Source organism: Aulostomus chinensis, chromosome 17 (assembly GCF_037954235.1).
Source record: "Aulostomus chinensis isolate RoL2024-O1b breed Wild chromosome 17, RoL_Achi_v1.0, whole genome shotgun sequence".
NCBI lineage: Eukaryota > Metazoa > Chordata > Actinopteri > Syngnathiformes > Aulostomidae > Aulostomus > Aulostomus chinensis.
Genome location: NC_141336.1, coordinates 21,845,527 through 21,865,000, shown reverse-complemented (window position 1 = coordinate 21,865,000; position 19,474 = coordinate 21,845,527). Strand labels below are relative to the sequence as shown.

General features: G+C 45.7%; 1 protein-coding gene across 6 annotated transcripts in view; it reads right to left on the bottom strand.

Annotated features, from left to right (window-relative positions):
- Positions 1 to 19,474, bottom strand: part of tiam2a (TIAM Rac1 associated GEF 2a) — an 83,509-nt gene that overhangs the window by 14,766 nt on the left and 49,269 nt on the right. For all 6 annotated transcript variants that reach the window (XM_086181808.1, XM_086181804.1, XM_086181806.1 and 3 more), the window contains exons 9-15: positions 16,268 to 16,324; positions 12,538 to 12,714; positions 11,980 to 12,084; positions 11,804 to 11,882; positions 11,641 to 11,730; positions 11,345 to 11,542; positions 8,888 to 8,985 (exon numbers count right to left, since the gene is read on the bottom strand). In XM_086181808.1, coding sequence (XP_086037934.1) covers positions 8,888 to 8,985; positions 11,345 to 11,542; positions 11,641 to 11,730; positions 11,804 to 11,882; positions 11,980 to 12,084; positions 12,538 to 12,714; positions 16,268 to 16,324 — 804 coding nt within the window. The remainder of the gene's footprint in view (positions 1 to 8,887; positions 8,986 to 11,344; positions 11,543 to 11,640; positions 11,731 to 11,803; positions 11,883 to 11,979; positions 12,085 to 12,537; positions 12,715 to 16,267; positions 16,325 to 19,474) is intronic.

Sequence of the window (19,474 nt, the reverse complement as noted above, 5' to 3'; positions counted from 1 at the left end):
CGAACGTGTTCACCATTTTAGCTTAGGTCGTTAGCATCCAAACGTGTGACAGTGCTGAACTCATGTTGGTGACATGTCCTCCCGGAGATGAAAAGGTAAGAAATCACAACTTCAGGTGCGTTACAGTACTGCAGATATTATGGGGAGCGTACGTCTGCAGCGAGTTTCATGATGGTCAACCCAGCTGTTGCAAAAATGTTAAACTCACTGTGGCATCAGGCGGGTCACAGAATTATTAAGATTACTAAAAAAACTGACTGGCAGATGGAGCCAAATTTATCATGATTAATGATCTGGGGACTATAAATGTCTTGAGAGAATTTCATGGAAATTCTTCAAATAGTTGTTCAAGGAAAAGACCGGTATTTTCAACCTGGGCTCAGTTTTTCAATGTTTTGGTGAGTCATGTAAAACAACAGCATGAGGCTTGCTTGGTTAATTGGTTGACTGTATATAGGAGCAAATAACATAATGATCGTATACATTCATCCAGATATGAAACTATATGAAACTCAACAACTGAGTTGATGAGAAAGTTTGAAGTATTTTTTCCCCAAGATTGACTGTGTGCTCATATGAAGTTCACAAGTACTGGAAAATATCGATCCAGTGACCACAGCCGCCGGCGGTTCATGAGCCAACTAATCTGAGATTTTTAAAACCCGTCTGCCTCTGGTAGTGATGCTGCTGCCACACGCAGCACCGGGGCAGCCTTCGCAGACACTCTGCACAACTCCACATTGTGGCAGGTGGAAGGGCAGGGGGAGATCGCCTGAAGGAAACATGAGGGCTTGAAGGATATCAGAGCGACATATGCATCAAATGGCCCAGCAGTTGCTCCAGACATGGAGGCGCTGCCGTGCGGTGACAGATAACAGTCATATCCAACGTTTGTTTCAGCTGCAGGCACCAGGAGGAAATAATGGAGGCCTGCTCATGTGCCCGGTAGCATACTGTTGCTAAAATACCGAGATTACCAACACACCCACACAGCAAAGGGATACAAGCTCACCTCGTACACACAAATGCGATGATGGAGGAGCTGCAGAGACTGAGATGAAGAATATGAATTCAGAGGAAAACACACACGTCTAACAGAGCTACTAAGCTTGTAATACTAAACTGCAGATGCCTGCATTGGAGCGTGATAGGAAGAGATGGGGAGGACCCCACACACACCGCCATGACTCAGGAATTGCCTCTCAACAATCCCACCAACACAGCCTGACAGCGAGCCCAAATAACCAATTAAGAGAAGAGGATGGGAGCCAGCAGAGGCAGGAGAAAAGCCTGGGAGCACCAGGAAAGACAAGTGGATCCGACAGCACTGCTGTGAATTCCTATTGAGGTTTTCTCTGTGACAGCTGTCAGATCGGCTTTCTACCCCATCTTGTTGTTCATGCCCTTAGTTAACTCAGAACAGAAGCCGTTGTCAACCTTTGAAGGTAAAAAGAAAATGAAGTGAGAGGCTGTTGCTGCCGGACAGACACAAGTGACAGAAGTGATGCACCTTTTTTTTTTCCATTTGCAACCCAACGGGTGCACGGTAACGTCCACATCCAGATGCTAAATCCCCTACAAGCACAAGGACTCATTCAAAAATACTCTTCACATCAAGTTTAACTCACATTTTTATCTCCAGCTACATATATTAGCCATACGCCAGCTTTCTCATCACTCAAAAATTAAACCACAAGCTCTTACTGAACCTACTCAACATCAGGAGCAGTGATAATTTAACACAGTGAAGCGCTGAGGACCTTCAATGGTCTCTGAGGATGAGGCCCCTTCAGACACGGCTATCTAAACTGCCTGCCTAAATAGTATTCATCTTTAAAAGTTCGCCTCTTCTTCCAGTCCTCTGCTCACCATGAAGAGCAGCCTGTAGAGCAGCCTCCATGCTGCTGTGGCCTGCCGCTGGGTCCTTCTGGCCAGTGAGCATCCTTTCCTACGCAGCCTGCCTCCTCTGGATGCTGGCATGGCGGTTCCAGAAAATACCCCCACACAGGGCTACAAGCAAGGCTTCACTGATTTACGTCTCCGAGCTGTTTCCACCTCGGATTCTCATCTGATGTTGGGTCACCCTCCCCCTCTCTTATTTCTTGTTAATGTCTCTCGGTAAGGTCAAACACACTGCCAGTCTAAAGTCCTCCTATGCCTGTGGGGCGGAGCAGGCTTTGGAGGGGATTGAGCCATTGATCCTGTGGGGAGTCATCCTGTGAGCGTAAGCGAGAAGAAGCACTTGCTGTCAGCTTGTTTTTGCATATCAATCAGTCTGGTCTCTTGACTTGTGCTAAGAGAGGGCAACTCCTCCTCTTCTCCAACTCTCTGGTCTTCCCGGGCTTTACTTCCCTCTGTCCACCTGCTTCCTCTTGTCGTCCTTCCTGCTTCCTCTTCCTCTGCTTCTTCCCGTCTCTCAATCAGCTCCATGTGACCTCTGTGTATAACTTCCAGAGAGCTGAATGGAGAGGCCGCAGGCTGTACCGCTGTCCAGTCTCTCAATAGCAGCAGTACAATGTAGACTGTTCTGGCTTGTTACCTCCACACACAGAGGAATGGCTGACTCAAAAATGGGAGGCTCTGAGCCGATGGGGAGTAACGGGGTAGGAATGTTAAGTATGGCCACGTACAAGAGTAAAACACGTCTCACTCATTGCACAGGCTGCTTTCACATAGAATAAATAAACAGAAGAAGGTTCAATCCTACCAAACTAAATTATTTACACACTTTTTCTGGGTAGATTCAACAGGAGCTGTGGGTGTGGGAAGGTTTCTGATTTCATAGAAAGGTCAGTCAGGATTTTGTCATACTAAACCTGGTTTAGACTTAAGCGTAAAATGCGCACGGACCCTTCCCCGTAGCACCTACGCCGTTGGTGAGAATTTATTGGTCACTGCAGTGGTCTGGCTGGGTTACGCTGCAATTACACCACCAAAACACCAATTGTCAGTGGGATTAACATGAGGCGTGTTAACATTTACTTAAGGGTACCTGTCAGGCAACGGCGTAGAGTACGGAACAACGCCAAGGGAATAAACTGGACCGTACGCAGCACTAAAGACTGCATCCTTTTAACTTCTCTCTAAAAAAAGGTGACTTAAGTAGCTGTGAGAACTCGGGAGTGTCGCTGTAGTTGCCAGATTGTTTCAGATTAAGCATTAGAAGGGGGTTTTTGAGTGTTTTGGGCCCTATTTTATCTGCACAATAGTTGCATAACCGCTAGCTTAATCAAACATGCCCAAATTATTCTCATTCGTTTCAAATGTCAATATTTATCTTCCCGAGTGTGCTGTCTACACTAGCAAAAGAAAAAAAGAAAAACACCCCACAAAGCTCGAGACTGTCAGACTTGGAGGTTGCAAATACAGACTAAACTCTGTCTCCATCACCCTTCAACACTCCGATCAAGTCATTATGTACAAAGCTCAGTCTATCTCACAGATGAAACGCTGCTCAAATCAAAGCAGCTCTTCACCAGAGGAAATCTAAGTTGGAGTAAACAAACAAACACGGGGAAGAGACAGAGGCGCGTCCCTGGGGTGAGCTTTACTCACCCCTCCGAGGAAACAACCGCTTTGAAAGGGAGAGAAGTCGGAGCGAGGCGGTCTGGCGGCGAGCAGGCCAACCGGCCGGCCGCTGATTCATTTACCATGGTAGCAGGCTACAGTGCCGGGATGCCATCCTCTTTTCAAAGCTCAATAAATGAAGACGTGCGCTCATAAATCAAACAGAGTGGAAGGGAGGAGAAAGGAAGATGAGAAGGAGGGCTGGTCCCGTCGCGCTCCACTCCAGCCCATTTACGGCTTTTATTATTCATCCTAAACAAATATTATTCCACCAAGTCTCCGAGGACTTTGGGAGGAGAGTGTGTTTTTATAATGAAACCAGCTTCAGATTAAAGAACCCATTCTGCTGAGTCCCCTAGGCTTTTCTGATCCACTCCACTCCATGAAAGCCGCTACAAAGAACAGTAACGCAGGAACCATATGTTATTATTATTATTATTAAATTACAAAATGAGAGGCTAAGTGGAAATGCTTGCTGCCAACAGTTAACACAGCCTGATGGAATACAAGCCTGGCATAACTAATGCTGGGTTTATTCCCCCTTCTGACCCAGAGAACACTCAATCTGCATGATTCAGGAGCACCGTGGACTAGCGTCCGCGTACAACTGTCAACGCCGACGTGATGGGAACAGATAACAGGGCCACCTCGTGAATACACACCCATAAGGCCGTTAAGTGCAAGTGCAGTTAATTCTACAACAGCATGTACTGCTGAGATAACATCCAGAGGAGCGGCGCCAGCGCTAATACCATGACCTTGTGACCTGCTACCTGCCACAACTATAAACCGTGCAGTGGAGTGTGGGCTTGCAGGGGGGAAAAATATGTACCAAATAATTGATAGAAATTACACAGAATACTAATCTAACATGCTAATATGAGGCTGATGTTCTCAGACTTTAACATTTTCCCAGGCTCCTGAAGATATTTTGTTAACACACACAGAGGGTTGCTGGGAGTTGTAGGAGTGCCTCAGGTCAAACCTCCCACAGCCAATATTTACCTGTCGTTTGTCCCCTTTAGCACCTCTCTGGCAGAGCAGGCACTCAGCCATGTTCCTGGCCAGGCACGTCAGCTTGTCTTTAATGTACCGTCCGAGGCTGATCAGGATGGATCCCCAGAGCAGATCCTTCTCTCCCTCCTCACATCTGGAAGGCCAGAACCAGCACATGGCCAGTAGGGAGCACAGGGCCTGAGCCAGGGTCTGGTCCCGCACAAAGAGCTCCACTAAGGTGGGGAGGTAGAGGCAAGGCCCAGGCCTGTCATTGTTCACCGCCGGGGTGACTATCGGTACAGCTATAGCCATGCTGGATGTCCTTGCTGTGGTCACCTCGGCCAGATCTGGGTCACGGTGGATCTGGGTCCCTGATGTCCCCTCCGTTGCTCCTTCCAAGTTTTTATCTCAATTTCTCAAGCTTGTTTTGTCAGTGGGATGGATTGACAAGTGCAGACTAGCGTTAACTGCAGTGCCGACAGTAAAGCCAGATTATTGGCCTGTTCACAGCCAGATGGCTGCTGATGGGCTTAGTCATAACACACACCTCCCTGGATTACACACCCCCAGACAGACAGACAGACAGATACACACACACACACACACACACACACACACGCAAGATGGGTAAATAAGACACTCCAAAGTTTGGGGAGGGGACAGTTGTAGCTGTGAGGAGGATGGGATCATGTTTAAAGGAGATGATAGCGCCTAATATCCGAAGGCATCTACTGTATCTTTTTGAAGTCTAAGGCTCAAAAGGGAGGGGGACTGAAACTGAATAATTCAGCTGTAATTCTACTTTCTCTTCATCGCGCACTTCAAAAAAAAAAAAGTTTTAAAAGACTCCTCTCAGAGGACAGATGTAAAAAAAAAGAAAAAAAAAAAAAAGATTAAATCCAGAAAAATGGAGGTAAGGAGAAAAGTGGACATGTTGCAGACTCAAACGTGTTCCAAGAGCCCAGTATTATCTTCAGGACTACGAACAGACTGGGGACGGCTCCAGTCATTCAGTGGGTCTCCTCTTAAGACCACTGAAATGCTCTTACAGGAATGTCTGGTCCGGACGGAGAGGCTTAATATGTCTTAAATCTTTGGTTTAATGCGAGACTCGACCGGCGACTGCTGATGTGGCCAAATCTGAATAAACTTCAGTGTTCGTAATATAATACACATGACAAGTTACATGGAAGTAGTCAAACATCCAGTCACAACTTGATAGTATAAAATGAATACATGGATTATAGTCGGCGGCCACAACACTACGCTGAAATACACTCAATCATACAAAATGACAATCCACTATTTACATTAATTTGACAATTTATTAAATAAATTCTTCGCAAAATGTCAGAAAACACAGACCTATTCATTCTGATCTCCTAAATCCTGAGCTGACGTAGTACAACAGCCTGTTTTGTGTGACGTTCCAAATCCCAAAAGGTATTCGTGTTACTCTCAGAGGCTAAGAACAGCAGGCACTCACAAGTTTATGCATTTCAGTTTTATAGCATTATCAGAATAAAGCTGATTAGTTTTTTCTACAAGTGAATTAATTAGTCTACTCATAGTGAGAGGAAAAAATGTTGTGCTTTTATTGATACAGGCTGTTAAAAAGATGATTTCTTCTGCACGTTTCATTTAGACAACTGGTGAGGAGGGAAATGAACAGACGAGACGAATCCTGCACACGAACCTGCTAGCAGACGTAGCAGATTTTATGTACTGGTGTAGGAATGAGCGCTAAAATCCTGAAGATAAATTAGCATCCATTCTTGAAAGGGTTTTTGGTTGAATGCCTTAAACAAGGTTTGTGTACTCAGAAAAGAAATGTATTTTAACCTTGTGCTATAAGATGCGTCAGTAAATACCACACTTGTGAATTTGGAAGTTGTTTTTTTTTTTTTTTAAAGAAGCTTAAAAAAGGCCGTTGCTAAGGAGTTGGAAAATGAGAACAGAGAGGTTGTGGGAGACATTGGAGCAAAGCTAATTTTGGTCGTTAATTAGCAATTCAATATTTGAGACTATTTTGCTGAACAATACATGCAACTCTTATTATACTTAATACTACCTTTCCTTGTTAGTTTGTCTGCATGTACATGGACTCAAGCGTGTGACCTCCCAACAGTGAACTGGTAGCATGCATTCTTCCAGACATGCTAAATGACTTCCCGTCTTCCTCCATCGGTCCTTCGACATCTTGCATGCATGAGAATACTTTTAAAATTCAAATCCCCGACAGGTTTGTGACTTGCGGATGCCTAACTAGCACAGATTATTTAAGGCAAAAACAAAATTGGATGCTGCATTTCTCGTTTTGTCGATACACACCCCTCACGGCTGCATCACCTCGGGATAATAACTGTGCAATGCATGTCAAATCCATTCAGTTTGAGATTCCTTGTGGCAGTTACCCAGAACCAATTCAGTTGACTTCTGCAATCGATTGGTTAAGCTAATAATGGTACTGCAACATTTGCATTAATCCAATTTCCAAATATCACTGGGTTACTCACAACCACCTGAATTACAATCAGAACCCTGATGAACACTGCTCACTCTGCCTAGTAAGCACTACTCTCTCTCTCTCTCTCTCTCGCTCACACTCACACACACACACAGTTCTCTTGTGTAATAAGCACAAATTGGAATGCGACGGAGCAATTAATCAAAGGTAGTCAGTCTAGTGAGGCAGCCGATTACAAGGTGTGACAAGAAGCTTGAAATTGGTCCTTCCTGTCCATCCATCTCTATTGACTTTCACAACACCGTCTACACACACCTATATGCTGATACACAGCTGATTTTCTACCCGGAGACTTCCATTCTCCCCGCCCCAGAGAGCAACGTGATGGCCATGCAGTGATTAAAATCCTTTCTTCTTTGCGACAGAGGAAAATCTGATTTGCCAGTATCAATATCTCACCCTGCTGGGTTTTTTCATCGCCTTCATAGAGGCTGAGTTTCCCTGATGGAGAGCTTGTTCTCCCTTCTGTGTCTCAAATGTATGCACTGACATAAAAACACACATCATGAACCTCTCCACCCCCACCCCCACCCCCACCCACACCCACACACACACACACACGCGCATCATCTTCCTTTCTTCCATTCATTCCTGGATAAGAGAAGCATCAGGGAACTGAGCACCAGCAGCAGTGGTGCAGTGCAGATTCCAGTGCAGTGGGACTGACTCATGTCGCCGGGCAAACAATAAGAGAAAAATGGAGTGAAGATAGAGAGACGATGGCGAGCTGTCCTCTCTAATCCACCTCCAGTCTTTGACCTCGGGTCAAATACTGCACTGCATCCTCTGACACAGCCAATTAAAGCAAAATCACTGCAATTAATGATGCTTTCTGGATATTTGACTTAGATTTACCATCGGCTAAAACTAATTAGCACAACAACACACAGTTTTTCCCCCTTTTATTCCAATTTACACTGAGCGCAGGTTAGTAGATGTGCGAGCAGCAGCTACACTGCATGTGAGAGTAGCTGCATCAATGTAAGACACGGTGAAAATGCAGGAGGGCACACGTTCGCTCCCAGACTTCCAGACATGTCATTGCGCTTTTCCCGACGGCCACACACACACACTCCTTTTTTCCCCACATTTTATTTCTCCACTTGTACATTGCCACCCCCTCTGTTGCTGTGGGGAGTGCTGCGGACTACCACATGCTTCCTCCATCACACGTGCTGCATCTATTACCTGACGGCGAGGATATTCACCAGGGGGACGTAGCACGTGGGAGGATCCCCCCCTCCCCCCCCAGCCCAAGCCGCTGCCCTGACACACCAGAGGAGGCGCTAGTCCAGAGACCAAGGCACATAACCTCATCCTCATCATCAAAACCTGACCAAGCTGGATACAGCACGCAGAACTGAAACATGGTGGATGTGTGAGTAAAGGTGCGGATGCCAGCTTTTGTGTACATGCATGGGCAGCCTGTGCTGTGCATGAGTGTGCGGGGGGGGGGGGCACTTTGTGTCAGTGAGGGTCCTCACAGCTATAAAAAGACAAACAAGTATGCTGGAGGCAGTGGGAGTGTCACACTGCCTCTTCCCTCCGTCTTCATCCTGTGTGACAGTAATAAGCTGTGTTGATACCGATGGCTATGATGGAGAATCCTAATTATGGTAATCTGAGGAATTGGTGCCAGTCTGGTTTCTGACAGCCCCCCCTTTCCCCCCCCAGCTGCTATTGTGAGTGGGCACAAACACACAACACTTTTCAATCAAACGCACACAAACCTGGCAGGGAAGTGACACGTGAATGTCTACCTAACAATAGGAGTAGGTTCTTTCTAGCGCCACCTACCTTGCTGTGCTGAACAGGCCTGTGTGGGCGGGTGAGGGAGTGTCCGTCTCCCGGTCCTACGCAGAGGGACTCGCCACTGTCAGCTGCAGCGCACACGTCTGGATGGAGACAGAGAGGAGGGAAAGTTTTACACTCCTACCATCCATCACTGCATCTGTGCAACGGTGGTTTTCGCTCAAATCCATCATTCTACTGACCACAAAACACAAACAATAGTGGCGAGCTGCAGTCTAAATCCACCATGGGCGCCTGCCAGTCGCACAGACTGTACACATGCCTGCAATCTAAAAATGACAATAGTGTTCAGTCATCCCAAAAAAAGACAGAAACAACTCTTGGCAATCCTAATTAAAGGCTCTTATCTTTTACTTGTTTGCCTGGAAAGGAAAACTAGTTTGAAGTTTCCTAAAAATCCATCATGATGAATCATATATTTGTGTAAGAAACCTGACAACGTGATATTTATCAGAGTTTTACCCAATGTTTCCTACAGCTCATTAAAATCAAGGACAAACTCTGTAGCGTTTGGCACATGAAAAGACTTTATTCGTGACTGTAGCCTGGGAGGTAGGCCAATGTGACAGCAGGGGGAAAAAAAAGGAAACTTCCGGACCTCCCGCTGAGTCCCACTTCTCCTCTCTGAACCAGCAATCACTGTCGAGCAAATATCTGACTGCTGGAGCCGAATGACTTTAGATTTTTTAAATTTTTTTTTTTTTTTAATTGTCTTGTGTATTCACATCTGGCTGAATGAATCAAGATGACGCTTAACTTCCCCTCCAGGAACGCTTCATGAAATCATTTGTGTAGTCTGTGTTTGACAAGTCTTAATTCCCCACTATCAGCATTTACCTCCCTGCCTCCTTATCAGACAGCCTGGGATCATGTGCCCTCTAGGGACCAAGAAGGAAACTGCAGGCACTTTGATCACACCACTTACTGTAATGAGGGCTTCAAGTCATTAATCCCTTTGTGTTCAATTATAGCTGTAGCGGAGGCAAACGCTATACTAATGAATAACTACCATCAAAATGACGCATCCAAAACTACAGGACTGTTTTTGGAAAGAAAAGGAATAAAAATATTCTCATCTTGGAGGAGAAAGTGACCTGCAGAGTTACAGTTGGATATAGTTCATTCAAAGGCACGCACAAACACACACACACTCTCTGTCTTCAGGTGGTGGTTGTGTTGACTCAGTGGGGTAATGTCATCACGTGTTTTTATTACACATTTTACATTCTTATAATTCAATTCAAGGTTGAGCAGTTTTGACAAAAATGAAATTAAAAAAAAACTTCAGTTATGTTGACTGATGTTGAAATGACAGGGAACGTACTTTTTTTCCCATTACTTTAATTAAAAAAAACCCATTAAAATGATAATGATATGATTTTTTTCGAGGGATGCAAACAAGGATGTAGACTAAAGTCTGTAGAATATGATGTGTAGGACCACAATATTTAATCTAAAATGGTATTCTGACACACCCTTGATATCGCCCACAGATTTCAAATTCCAGTTGGTCATAATGTGATTTTGAGTCCATCTTCATTAACTGTGCAGTGCTACTTTACACTGACTCTCCAGTAATGGATAAACATAATGAATATAACATTAAGATAATTGTTGATAATAAGGATTGCTCTCATCTTTAACTCTCCTGGAGCTCCTGCTATTCCCTGTGCTGAAAAAAAAATCAGTTGATTAATCAATTAAGCTGATTAGCAAGCTGCAGCAAAATGATCAAATTATAAAGCTAGAACATTTTATGATTCTGACATGATAAGGAAAGTGATCAGTCGTTCCACAAGCTCTGATCCGGCGACCTCCTCCAGCTCCACGGTGAGACTAAACCGAGCTGACAGGAGTCCATCCATCCACAGAGATAATGAGACCTCTGCGGTCAACAGCCCCTCCTGGCCGTTCACAGCGCTGTGAATCTTCATCTGCTGCTTTCTACCACTTAAGTTAAACTTTGAAACCCTGAAGACGGATGGAGAGTTTGGAGGAATGGGACGCCGGGACGGACGAGTGGAGGGTTCAGGTGACAGACCTAGCTCGTCCCTCGACCGAACCATTCAGACAAACGAACCTACATCACAAGGATCATTAAAAACAAAAATAGACGGGTCAATCGTGCTTCTAATTCGGCCAGTGGCACCGGCGCACCTCGCTGAGGGGCCACTTACTGAAAGTAGAGCTCCACTTGTGCCTACATGTGTACACGGTAGTGAGGACGGGTGTGCCGAGTCATCGCTGTTCACAGAAGCTAAAATGTCTCTGTGTCTCTCATCGTCTGGCACACTCAAGCTAGCCAACAGATGGTATCAGCAGCTACTTCACTTTCACTCTTAAGTGTTTCCAGTAAGTACACAGCCTCTAAGTCCAAACATAGACCACATCGACATGTTTGTTCCTGGGATGTGTTTTTGTGATGCATTCTGATTCAAGCACCTGAGGAGGACTTGGCTCGGTGTTTGTATTTGGGAGGAGGAGGCGGGTGGTCGGATGCCACGTTTGGAGGCAGCGGTCCGTCCCGCCTCAGGCTCAGGTGGAGGGTTTGTTCAGCAAACAGCGTCTGGATCAGTGCCAGGTCAAGACCCGAAACACTGCGGCTGTTCAGCACCAGGATCTCGTCTCCTGGACGCAAGCCTGGGAACACACATAAGCACGTTAAAGATAAGACGCACACATAACACACATGTGATGTTGTTGTTGGGATGATCTGCTATTTTTAGACGTGTTGGCACCTTGATTGAAGGCCAGCCCGTCAGGTAGCACCTCGCTGACAAAGATCCTGCTGTTCTTTTGACTGTCTATATGTCCTGTTACTGCAAACCCTGGGAGGACGAGGACAGGATCAGGACATGTACATGCTTGAGGGTTATCCCTCCGCATCTGTAGCTGACTCACCAAAATCCCCGCTGCCACTCGGCCTGCTCATGTGCAGCGTAAACACATTAAGCGGGACCACCTCCAGCTGATCACTAACCTGCAGGGGGGGTATCAAACAAATCCATCCAGTTTCATTAACATTGGCTTATGAGGATCAGTCTGGATCCATGTGTGTTTGTGTACGTCCTCCTCACCACATCGCAGACGAGCTCGCCAGACCCAACTAAACGAACCTCCGTGTCCCGTCCAGCTCGCTTGTGCAGTCGGAGGTAATGCAGGTCCGGGTCCAGCTGTTTCACCTTTTTACACAGGAGAGCCAAATGCTCAGCGCGGAATTACAGACATATTTCACACACCGACGCCTGGTCTGACAGCTGTTGCGAGGCGTGAATTATTCACTGAATTTACACTTTGTGATGAGAAATTTGTGGTGAACAATATCGCCCCGCCCGGGGGGATTTCAGCCTGGATGCGTCCGTCATTCTTAGGGGACAGAGTGACGTGAAACCGGATGAACAGGCGTGTTATTGCAAGCCCTCAGGAGAGTAAAGCAGCATCTGCTCCAACAAAGACCACTTTACCATTAACAGGATTTTATTTTTAGAGCGGGAACGAAGTGTACATGTAATGATGTCACAGTATTCTACTAGACATCCACATTACATCTTTATTTATTTATTTATTTATTTTGTTGCTGTGACCGGTCTCATAACATGTCATCATCCCTCGGCAAAAACATCGCCCACACCAACCTTGCAGGCCGCAGCGAGAAGGTCGGCCGCCGTCTGCTCTCTTGTGACGGGAACTTGAACTGTCAGGTCGTCTGGCATGTAGACGCACATCAGCATTACCGTGGCGTCACCGATGCTGTCCCACACGCCACCCTCGGGGGGCGACATGGAGTAAATATTGGTCAGCACATCCAGTCTCTGGAGCAGGAGAGAAGAGGTACAGGAGTGAGAGTTTTGAAGGAAGTTTTAAAGGGGTGAGGAGCAAGGGATGGAGGAGGGAGTTAAAGAGACGCAAGCCCAGCGAGGTCGAGAGAGAGGGAGACTTTGAGTAGCAGCACACAAATCAATGCTGCTCCATTAGTCTAAATGCTTTGGCTGTGCATCAAGCAGCAGAGCAAAGATGTCATACAATTAGCCTCTCAGAAATTCATTTGACAACATAGACGGCAGTTGCTTCACATAATGGTCGTCGTAATGATCGTGTACACAAGACCATTGGCAAGGATGAACTGGCAGGCCTCAAAATATCTGCAGTTATTTAAGGCCACAAGAGATGATGTAAAATGACTATTTAATTTCAAAATGTGTTGGAGTTTTAGACCGGGTGCTTGAGTGATATTTGTTGGTGGAATTAGCAGTGTGGTTTGAGGCGGGTATTAAGGCAGGGGGGTTTAAGCCCACCACTTGGCCTCACAGGCAGCCATTTTGGGGGTTTTGGTTGAGACTCAGTGTCTCTGGAGGGAAAAGCACCACTGTGGTGTTGCGGAGCTTTGGGAGACGCCAGTGCAGCATAAGACCACAATTGTTGAAGCTCTGGGTCTTGTGGAAACACTCAGTTACACCAAATTTACCAAACCTCATGGGCTGAAGCCATTTGGTGACTCAGCACTTCTGAAAAATGACTTCTTGGTTTCGGCTACAAGGGATAAATGCCTTGGTGACTAAGTGTGGCTAAAGCAATGTTTAAGTGCACCACTGTAAAAATGGAGAGCTGGTGTGTATGTGTGTGTGTCTGTGTGTGTGTGTGTGTGAGTGAGACCCTGTGTCTGATGTGAACACATGCTGTTGACGCATCACTTCCAGAGGAAAGAAACCTTTTCCCTGCCAGATAAAAAAGCCAAAAGGACCCTCTAAGGTCTCTGATTCAGAGCCCCCCCCCACACACACACACACACACACACACAAGCAGTGCTCAGATAAACACAGCCATGCAGGCCTCATTAGCCTCATTTTCCATCAAAATGTCCCTTCGCTTAGTCTGCCCGCCAAAATAAAAGCCACTAATGTTCTTAGCGAAAACTTTCCCAAACCTGTTGGGATGGAGGAACACAAGGTGCTTCTTCAACCTGTACCCACCCGCTTCAGGATGTGAGGTCACCATACAAACAAGATGTCATGGCAAATGGTTGCATAACCGCCTTCATTTGCATCCCAGCGACATGGCGTGACCGGAAAACTAAGATTTGGTTGCCTCCATTGACCTTAGCAGCGGCTGACTAACACTGTGCACCCATTCATGGTCGGAGAGGGTTATAACAGGCCGACGGTTGCCTGGTCAACGTTCCGTCAACAGCTGCCAAGGCTGCGGTACAGGCACGCGCTCCGACTTCAATAAGAGCCCTGTGTGGTTCAAGTGTGTAGGCTATTTACATTCAGCCAAATCATTTAAACCAAGGCTCCAGTCTTTCCTCTCTCAAGTGTGGAACTTCTTTCCATACGAACCCGTCCTCCACCCTAAAGTTTCAAAAGATGAAACGTGAAGTAACTGCAGGCTGCGGCATAAATACACCCCGTCATCCTCGTCTCAGCAACTGACTAACACAAATATTACAGCACTGCCTCAAACGGACGGCCTGACCATGAGGAAGACGCAGTGGAGGACAGTTTCCCTCTATTACTGCTATTAAAAGAGCATTACTCGTAGTTTCCTGAAAGCTCCACCCAAAGTTCCTCATTGACACACGGTGAGGTGTGTGTTTGTGGGCAGCAGCAAAAAAAAAAAAAAAAAAAAAAAAAGGGTTCTGTCCGTTAAAGATCAGCTGGATGCTCACCAGCCATGGAGGCTAAAAATGGAGCGTTTCTGTATTTTAATTCTTCCTGCCACAGGAAAGGAATGTGAGAGGGCCTCCTGTGGAATTTACTCTGCAATAACAAGCAAACTTTTTATACAATTAATCTTTAGAATGTGTGAGCGACCAGCTTTAAGTTAGAAAATAACTGCGTTCTACATGAGAGTCATTTTTCTTACAGATATTCTCTCCCTCCTTTGCTGACAGGAGGGAGTGGGTGGTTGGAAGATTTGAAGGGTAAAACTGCACCAGTGTGAGCTCAGTTTTAACCTTAATAGCGGGAGTACTGACAGTTTTTAGTTGGGATAGATGTTGAGCTTCTGTGTCAACACAACCTCACCCTGTTGAGACAGCTGGTAGGTTAAAATCTTTGACACCGTTTGAATGAAACTCCTGCACTAACAAAATTACAACCTTCACTTCACCTCAAAGGATTAGAAGAAGATGGTTGTTTAATAGAGCCGTTCCAGGGATTTGCAGCCCAAATAGGACTACAGGAGCAAAGTCATCAAGACTTAGCAAAAGAATATGTCGAGGAAAATCAATACATCTGTGCTTTCCTCTCGCTCGCTCACTCACTCATTGCCCGCCCTGAAGAGTCTTAATCCCTAAATCAAAATGAACTCCAGTGAGCCTAATCGAAACACTCCAGCCCTGAGGGAAACTCCCGTATTTGAAGCAACATTAAAGCATCAACCCAATGAAGGCCATCATTGTTTCCCCTCAACTGCTTCCGGCTCCGGGTCCGTTTCCAGGCTCTTAATGGGCCACATTATGACACTTGTCACATTCATCAGACTATGAATCACTGCATCCTGTGGAACTTCATAACACTCGTTCTACAGACTAAAAGTGTCCATTATGCTCATGTGTCAGCAACACACTTCATCAAGGCATCTAAAGACTTCCTTCTTCTTCTTTTTTTTTTTTTTTTACATCTTTTTTGGGGGGTTTATGAGGAACTAGGTCTTACTGACATTCATGACACCCGAATTCCATTTAGATGAGAAATTATAATCCTCCTGATGGGAGGATTATAATTTGATGGGAGGATTTACAGCATGAGTGATGTGTTACACTAGATTAATCCAGGTGCGCCTTAATAAACTGAGTGTAAACAGTAAAGGATTCACCATCACTTCATAAGGCGATGATTTTCCCTGGTAGTGGTGGGATGATGGTGGTGGTGGTGGGGGGTTTGGAGCTGAATCTCACAGCAATAATTCACACATCCTTGACGTAGGCATGCACAATAACCTAACAAGTGCTGCAGCCGCAACGTCTGACTGCTCAGATGGCCATAATTCACACCCAGCAATCCATCAACACTCTTGGTATACATGCATACACTAACACTTTCAATCAATGTTTCCGGTCAACACTTAAACCCTCCATCAACTTCTGTGGTTAAGTGGCCTCCTGTCCACACTGTAGTTTCAATCTGTTGTAAACAATCTGTGAAATATGGCGTCAATCTATCGGTCGGACACTTGCAGATCGACACCTCCGTTGATGTTGGACGCGCACAGAATCGTTCACACGTGTGTCAAAGCCTTGAAAGACTGGAGTTTCTGCTGCAAATGATCAGTCGGTACATGATGATGCCACCAGACGGGAATGACAGATGGCGGTGGAATCTTTAAACGATCCACAAACCGCACTAGACAAAGTTGGTGACTCACCTCAGTGCTCCGAGGAGGGAGGGCGTACACTTGACCTCCAGCGTCGCTATCAAAGACCTGAAATAAAGAGAAAGGCAGTTAGAGCACAGACAGTTGGGCACCACACTGATTGACTCGATTAGCCGCAAGTTGGGCAACCCAATATAAGACCCATACGGTGCTATTAGGCAGTTAATTAAAAACTACGCATGGTGAGTGCAACGCTTTGATACCGCTCCCTAACAGGGTCTGTAGCCTTTGAAGGTGCTATGGTGGAAATATGCATGTGTGTGTGTGTGTGTGTGTGTGTGTGTATGTGTGTGGTTTCTGTGCAGCAGAGAGATGAAAGAGGGAAACGGTCCAGTTACTGGACGGAGATGAGGACAAGCACACACACACACAACCCCCCCCCCCCACACACACACACACACACACCTCCACATTCACCCCTCAATCTTCTTGATCCATGCTATCTTCCTCGAGCTCTCCGCTCTAGCTGCTCTCACTGGCTTGTGATTCTAAGGCCTGTAGCGTCAGGTTAAGCTGCTGTTGGAGGTGACTGCAACCTCAAGAGGACTTTCATAACCCTAAAGAGCTAACGCCGAGTTAACTGCTAGCCCAGTCTGTGATTCCAGTTCTCCTTTGTCACTTTTTTTTTTTAACTCATATAAGATATTTGGTTCTCAAAACGTATGTAACACAACCTCAAATGTGGTTTTAATTTGCTTTAACTCAGCTGAAGCTAAATCCTCTCCAAAGATTTTTCTGAAAATATGCAAAGTGAACTCCGATACTGGTGAAGGGAATCGGCTCAGTGGCTACACACGAGCTGTCAAACCTGATCAATTTCCCAGCAATATGCTAGAGAAAATCCACCAACTTCTCTCCAACAAAAAAACCCTCTGGCTGCTGTTCTGGCAGTAAGAGCCCTCATCTGACCTCTGATCAGCCGGCTACAGTAACTCTCCCTCCCCAACATGATAAAGTGGCTGTAAACAGTGCTGCTTCGCCGTAAACTGACTAATTTTAGAAAGCTTTACCGACTCTCTCACAAATCCTCAGACCTTTCTGGCCTACTTCCCACAGCCGACTGCCGGCCAGCTCCTTAATGTATACATAGCTCTGCTAAGACGGATGAGAGAGGAGAAACAAGAGGGGAGGAGATGAGGGGGTGGGGGTGGGAGCATGACTTTGGGGCAAGATTGTCTAGCGCAGGGGTAAATGGGTTTAGTCAACACACAGATGAGTCAGGATGGAAACTGTGGGAGAACGGCCGCTAGCTAACACTCTGATGTTGATGCTCTGAGAAACAGAGTGTTAGGAGAAAGAGGGAGCAAATAGCAAGACAAATGGAGAGTGAAATTGTTGCAGAGAGTGAGAGAAAACTCAATTATAAGTTCAAATAATCAGTAAGAAAAAAATGGTAGAAAAGAGGGAAAGAGGCACATAAAGATAAAGAGTTTCAGTAAAACCTGAGAATGTAACAGCAGATTAAGTGTGCAGAGGTTTGTTTGGCTCCAAAAACATCCTTGCTGTCCAAATCCCTCTCTAACAAACACGCGTCTCTCCAACTCCAAAAGAGAGAACAGACATGATGATGTCATCTGAGATATCTACAAATGAATTTCCCAGAAGTCACGGGGAACAATAAAAAAAACTACTCTACAATCATAAAACAAGAGCAGAACTGCAACCTCAAAAAAACAGCAGTTAACAGTTCCCCATTAGCCTCGACGCAAAAACAAAACAAAACAAAAACAATGGCAAAGAACTCCAAAGTGTTTCTAAAGAAGGGGGACCTGAGGAGCAAAGTGAGGGGAGGCCCTTTAATATTTAGCATCTTCACAGCAACCATCTGCTGGTGTCTGCGGGGCTGAGGAAGAAGAGGAGAATGCCATCTACCACATATGGCTTTTAATAATTCATGTTTGTGCTGCAGCGCCACCTCGGCCTTCTGCGCTGCGAAATGTAAACTGGGCCTCATTAGATTGGTCGGCTGGAGTTCCCTCAGAAAAATAACAACGTTCACACCGCCCCACGCAAATGCACAAACATTAATATCAGGGAGCAGGTGGTGGGAGGGATGAGGCTTGGTGAAACGGGACGTTTGGTAGCAGTGAGGAGTCGGAGCTTGCCGAGGCGAGGAACACGACGAGCTCTTAGATGCGTTCGCTCAAACACAATAGAGCATCTCGACTTCACAGCAGAGAGACGACTAAAAGTAGCTCATCAAACTCCTCTAATGAACAGAGGGTCCATTAAAGCAAGTCCTTCCTGTAACAATTCTGAAAATAGACCACCAAGACTGAACGTACTCTCCAGGGCCGTACCTTCAGGGTTCAGAATAGTGGATCCCTGTATCAATAAATAACAAGTCTGCATGAGTCTAATTACCAACCTGAGAGGGTTTAACCCCCCCCACCCCGCCCTCCCTCTGCACCTGGATTAGGAATGCTCCCCTGTGTTTGCGTTGATGGGAGGTTCGCACGTTAGCATACGAGAAAAAGAGGGAAGGAGAGCTTATGTGCCTCCAATTAATAAAATCTCCTTTGGGGGAAAATGTGCTGAGTGGGTTGCATGACTGTAAAAATCTTTCTTTCATGTCAGCGCCGGTGAGGCGTAGAGCAATAAGGCGACGTGTTTGCAGGTTGGTTTGTTGATGAATATGCACATCGCGTACTGAAGGTGTCAGGGCAGGTTTTATTAGTCCCAAGAGACACACGTGCACGTATGATATGATTTCTGCAGGACCACGTGGTGATGATGAGCTGCTGCACTGTGCGGGATAAATCTGTTAATCCAGACCACCTGAAGAGTTTCATTATTCTGGGGCTCGGTGGAGATTATTTAGTGTCACTTCAAGGTCTTACTGCTCATTTTCTGTATCATCCTTCAGCTAATTTCTTGCCTTGAGGGAATGTTGATTGGCTCACTACATGTCACACATTAAAAATGACTTACATTCAGTTATTTTTTCCTTGTAGAAAAGAGACAGAACAGCACAATCGTGATGTAGTACACAGTTTTATCCCGAGGCCAGAGAGCTGCACTTGTGTTTGACAACAAAGAAAAACACCAATAACATTGCATTTTTAATGCTGCATCCATTTGCATTTTAGATAAACTGCAGAGAAAATTTAGGCCACTTGATTTACTTGAAGAACTTAAAATTAAAAGATGAATTCTGACAATTCTATTCACACTATAATCTGAATTCATAATGAATGA